The following is a 5,489-nucleotide window of genomic DNA, read 5'->3' as shown; positions in this document are numbered from 1 at the left end:
TACGTGAGGTAGTTAGCTTATACAAAGGTAGAGGAGTAATCGCAAATTTTGTGGACCTATGAGTAACTTGAAAAAAAAACAAAAAAAAACAAAATCAGGTCTAACATTGTGGACCTATGACTAACTTGAATTTTAAACGGGTAAAAAAAAAAGAAGAAAAAAGAACCATGATCCATTTAAAACCGGATCAGTAGTGACCTTGATCCACTTTGGACTGCTTAACTGTAAGCAAATTTTGTGACCATATGAACAAGTTGGATGGCAATTAGCCATCATAGTAGCCCTGTGAATGTTTCAAGGTGGGTGTCATTATCCCTACTACTTCCTGTGGTGTTGTCTACTTGAGCTTTGGAATTGCCTCATTTTCTGTTTTATGTCTAAAATGAGCTCATAAATTAATGGACGGCTCTCCATTCTCATTTTTCTCATGCCTACATTAAGAGTAATAATAGCACACTAAGAGAATGCCGCCTCTCAATTCTCATTTTTCTCAGCCCTGCAACCCAAAAGAAATTAGCAACTGCAACTCAGCAACATATCAGTTGTTTGGATGTGCCAATCTATGAGAAAAAGAAAACACAAAAGAAGTTCTGAGTACTTCCTGACAGCTACTTCTTGAAACAGTTCACAATAGAAAGCTGAGGTGCATACAGCTAATTAGTTTAGAGGATATTCCACAGTGGGATGTGAGAGTTCTCAAAACTGCAACTAAGAGAACTGAAATTCACCATAATCCATGGGTTGCAATCTGTGTTAAGCATATCTTCATGTCTCTGATGCCCCACTGAGCTTGTACACGTTGGTGTTCATAGACAGAATAAAAGATCATAGACTTGTGAAGGAAATGTTAAGGCCCTTTTCGTTAGAGGCCTGAAAATGAGTTCATCCCATTTTAGTTAACAGTAATTATGTATTACAGGTCCTGATCTGTAATACATAATCACTGTTAATAAAGAAGAAATAAACTAATTTTTAGGTGTCTACCAAATAGGGCCTACACAACAATTAACATGAAATGTATCTGAGCTTAGAGTAGGCAATTTGCAACTATTTTTTCCAGAGAAAAAAAATAGTTAGAAGGGTGGATTGGATTATGTTACAGGCAACCTGTAGCTTTGGTATTGTTCAAGAACATAGTATTAGTGTAACAGATTATATGCAACTTGCGACTTTGCTTATTGCATGCCGAATTTCAATTAAGATAAGTGATGGCCATGGATCAGTAATCCAGCCCATTCATCCATTGCGTCCCAGTGGACAAATTGTGCCCTGAGAATCCCCTGGATTTGTTGCATCCTTTTAGCAACAAATCTGGGACTTCTCTCAATCAGAACTGACCAAAATTTATGGACAACTCCCATTGCCTTTGATCTGCTAGAACTAGCGTGTGTGGATTGGCAAAAGTGCGAATGCACTTAGTGTAATTAGTAGCGGTGAGGATCTCCCACAATATTGATAAAACTCTATAAAATAGGAAATAACTCAAATTATTATCATAATATGTTGTGTACTCTCTTGGGGCTGTGTATTGGGGCTCAATACACAGTCATATGGTTGTGTATATAGCTAAACATGTATATACCCTTACCATTGTGTATATTCTACCATATGAGGAATTTCCTACATATATACCATCAACATGATTGTTTTATTTGTACACAGAGATATACATGCTCTAGGGAGTAACATGAAGAAAATGTAGAAGCGTGAAAAGGAGGAATCTGCACAGAAGGCTTTTGCTGAACAAGAACTCATCATGGAAAGGGTGGTCCAAGAGTCAAAGAAACTTCAGTAGGAGGCAGAGGAGAATGCGATGGTAATGATAAAGGTGACAGCTACGAGCAACAAAGACTAATATAATTCATAGCATTGTCTGATCGTCTTGATGCTCTGTTGCAGCTACGAGAGTTCTTAATGGACCATGGTCATGTTGTCGATGTATTGCAGTAAGTCTCCATTCTCTCGTTTCTTGAATTATAAAGCTAGAGGTTTCAGCTACTTTTGGACTGAAATCCCCAAGAAAAAAATTCATGTGGCACAGTCCAGTCCAGTCTAATGTTGCCAATATTGTAAAGAGTGGGTGGCATTTGAAACAATAAACGCTTTTCTTATGTGGTATCTCATGGGATTAGCTATCTGTTGATAATTTTTTCTTGGGTATTTTAGTCCAAATGCAGCCTAATCTAACTTTGATTTATTTGAAAACTTGGCTGGTCATTCATTCATTTCCTAACAATGAAATTCTGTCATTACTGGACAAAAAACAAGCGTCTTCTGGTCATAGATGAACTGTTATTAGCATTCCTTTCTTGTCATTGTCTTGGTCCAGACTCTTAGTTGGCCCCAGTAGTAGCAGATAAATGGATCTGACTCTGCCACATTGTGATATTGCATTGAAATCTTTCTGCTTTAGCTTATCGATCAGAAGAGAAGGATACACTGTGAAGGCTCATTGATGTTGTCATCATAGTAGTAGCCTTGTCCCAGCCATTTAGGGTCAGCTTTCACATGGAATGCATGAATCTTGATGTTTTCCTCGGATGAGAACAGTTGAAAACAGAACTTGATTTCTCAAACCTGATGAAGTTTGAAGGAAAATCTTGCACATGCAGTTTGACTTTTCCAATTGAATGTGGACATGCCATTTTAAGGAAATCGAATTGCGTACTGAGTTACTCAGTACGCTCTTATCGTACTGAGTTACTCAGAAACTCAGTTGGGCCCACCTTGAATGTATGTGGTCTATCCACTTTGTCCATCCGTTTTTCCATATAATTTAAGGGGTTGAGCCCAAAATTGAAGCATATCCAAAGATCAAGTGGATCATACCACAGGAAACAATGGAGATAATGATTTCCACCGTTGAAACCTTACTAGGCCCCACAGTGATGTTTATTTGTCATCCAACCTGTTCATAAGATCATACAGACATGGATGAATGGAAAACAAAAATATAAGCTTGTGTAGGGTCCACCATGGCATTTATATGCCACCCAAACCATTCTTCTGATGTTCCTTGTCAGGATGAAAGAACTACCCAAAAAGTGCAGTATTAGAAACACTAGGTAGGCCACACCATAGGAAACAAAAGAATATTGATGACTTGGAAAGAAGAGAAGGAACACTGTGGGGCTCCACAATGAGTTCCTACGTATTAAACTTTCAAATCCCAAAAGCAGCATATGCATGAAGTTGACAATTATCATTAGTATGGTTTCTAGGCAGCTTTGTCAAAGAAATGTACTTACCAAAGATCAATTTGCAAAAAAAAAAAAAAAGAGTACTTCAACTATTCTAACAGGTGGACATTGCTTAATTGAGAAAGAAACAATATTTGTGCTGATTATTCTGTCCAAAGGCAAGAAAACAACAATACAACAAGATTGCAGGGTTTTTTTTTTTTTTCTCCTTTTACATTTCAGCATGACCAACAAGCTACTATTAATATGTGGATAAAATTGAGCAGAGAACATAGAAACAAGATGCTCTATAATTTAAAGGACAAAAAAAAAAAAAAGAAACCTGTAATCATAACATAGAACATAATCCTATAATTATAGACTTCTTTTTTTTTCTTCTTCTACAAAGGAATGGCAACATGGAATCCTTACTGGACATAGACTTTGAAATGTGTAGCATTGAGGAAATTAATTGTGGGAAATTTCTAGAATTAAATTTTAAAACATATCTTTCTTCATGAACTAGAAGTAGGTATTTGGAATTATAGTTTTCTTTTTTCTTTTTTTTTTCCAACAGAGATTTGAATTTTAGATATGTTGCTCTTTCCATGTGAATCTGATTTTCTTTTAACATCTTTTTTACTGTAGATGGGGTGTTAAGAAGCCTCAAATCATGGAAAATTTTGTCACGATCTTGTCAAATGCAGGTCTTGGGATGGCCATGTTCAGTCTCGGTAAGATCATTGATATGCTATCTGGTCCTCGAGTTGCAGCAGAAGGGTTTCACACCATTCCCTAAAACCAAAGGCGTTGATACCAACGAGGCAATGAAAACAGAAGAAAATGAAGAGACACTGGAGGTGGGAAGAGTTGCAAGAGCAAGTGATTATGAGTATCTACTATTGATGCCGATTGAAACCTTGACGCTAGAAAAGGTTCAAGAGCTGTTGGCTGAAAAGGGAAAGCAAGAAATGGAGGTGGAGGAATTGAAGAAGGAAACTCCGAAGTCTCTGTGGATGAAAGATCTTGATGCTTTCATTACGGCACTTGATGTGCATCTCGTCTCATCCCAATTTTGAGGACTTGACTTTCCATTTTTTTTTTTAGGTCTTTCTTGTCTGATTTTCAATCGATGCAGGAGCATGAGAAGGAAGAAGCCCAAGTGGAGGAGGTGACAGGACAGATGGAGGGTAGGGCAGGCAAGCCTCTCGCTAAGGCTTCTAAACAAGTTGGAAAGAATCCAAGAAAGAGCAACACCAAGAAAGCCAATGAAGCAACTATTGTTGAATCTGTAGCATCAGTTAGTACTACAGCTAAAACTGGTAGGCATCATTCTTTTCTGATGAATAAAAAATCATCTTTGTCAGTAAGCCAATGTTTAGACGCACACGCCAATCAGCAGCATAAAAATTGAAACCCGAAATGGGTGGATTGTTAGTTACCATTTTTTTCTCATCCTGAAGATTTCATTCATCTCAATGCATGTTATCTTTTTCTCTCCGTAGGACATGTTTCTGAGGGGGTAAAACCCAAAGGTAGGGGAGCTCCGAAGAAGGCTCCTGTTAGAAATGTGTGCTTGCAAATCCTGAAACTTCTTATTTCCCAAGCATCTCCCTGTTTTTGTGGACTTCTCATTGCCTTTTTGGTTTAGATCTTTCAGTAGAAAATGCCGACTGTTGTTGATAGTGAAGAGGAAGATGATGAGGTGCTCGAGCTGAAAGAACGACTGACAACGTATAACATTGATTCTCCTTCAGATCAAACAGGTATATGATCATCCATGTGCAGTAAGCTTTCAGATCAAAGTGAAGCTGAGAATAGGGTGTTAGTTGATTGCAAATTGATAACCAGTAGATGCACATCCATGGAGTTTTCGCTTGCGATTGTTGAGAAGCTATTTGGCTGCGAGAAGGCATTGGATCTTGCTGTTAATGAGAACTTTAAATAGACATATAACTATTATGTTGGCATTGTATTTTTGTGAATGGAAATGAATTATTGTGTTTGATTGAATGAATGAATGAATGATTTAGCCATGAAGTATTTATCTATATTAGCTTATATGAGTTATCAGGGTGTACTACAATGGTAAGAGCTGCCATTACAAATTAGATTTTTAATTAACAATAAACATTAGCTACAGCTATTAACCGAAGCTATTTGTTCAAAAACCGTAGCTCTTGCTAATTCAGCTTTTTGCTACGGTTCTCACTCTACTTTTAGCTACAGATAAAATCTGTAGCTGTACATAATTTTAAACTACGGACAATATTGCTACGAATTTAATCCATACCTATAGTTCCATTGGCT

General features: G+C 37.3%; 1 protein-coding gene and 1 long non-coding RNA gene across 2 annotated transcripts; both read left to right on the top strand.

The window, feature by feature from the left end:
* Nucleotides 1-3,938: 3,938 nt before the first annotated feature.
* Nucleotides 3,939-4,593, top strand: LOC131255061 (DNA topoisomerase 2-like). The gene is made up of 2 exons (XM_058255759.1): nt 3,939-4,231; nt 4,318-4,593. Exons 1-2 carry the CDS (start codon nt 4,007-4,009, stop codon nt 4,591-4,593), a joined length of 501 nt encoding a protein of 166 aa, XP_058111742.1. The 5' UTR covers nt 3,939-4,006.
* A 72-nt stretch (nt 4,594-4,665) lies between these two features.
* Nucleotides 4,666-5,196, top strand: LOC131256408 (uncharacterized). Its single transcript, XR_009176795.1, has 2 exons — nt 4,666-4,749; nt 4,840-5,196. It is a non-coding gene; the product is annotated as an uncharacterized LOC131256408 (long non-coding RNA).
* Nucleotides 5,197-5,489: the final 293 nt, after the last annotated feature.

The sequence above is a fragment of the Magnolia sinica genome, chromosome 9, assembly GCF_029962835.1.
Source record: "Magnolia sinica isolate HGM2019 chromosome 9, MsV1, whole genome shotgun sequence".
Classification (NCBI taxonomy): Eukaryota; Viridiplantae; Streptophyta; class Magnoliopsida; order Magnoliales; family Magnoliaceae; genus Magnolia; species Magnolia sinica.
The sequence above is the reverse complement of the archived record's forward strand: the minus strand, read 5'-3'. Positions and strand labels throughout refer to the sequence as shown.

Coding starts and splice junctions, on each gene's coding strand:
- LOC131255061 (XM_058255759.1), top strand. CDS start 4,007: ATGAAAACAGAAGAAAATGAAGAGACACTGGAGGTGGGAAGAGTTGCA. Junction 4,232..4,317: donor CTTTCATTACGGCACTTGAT/GTGCATCTCGTC, acceptor CAATCGATGCAG/GAGCATGAGAAGGAAGAAGC.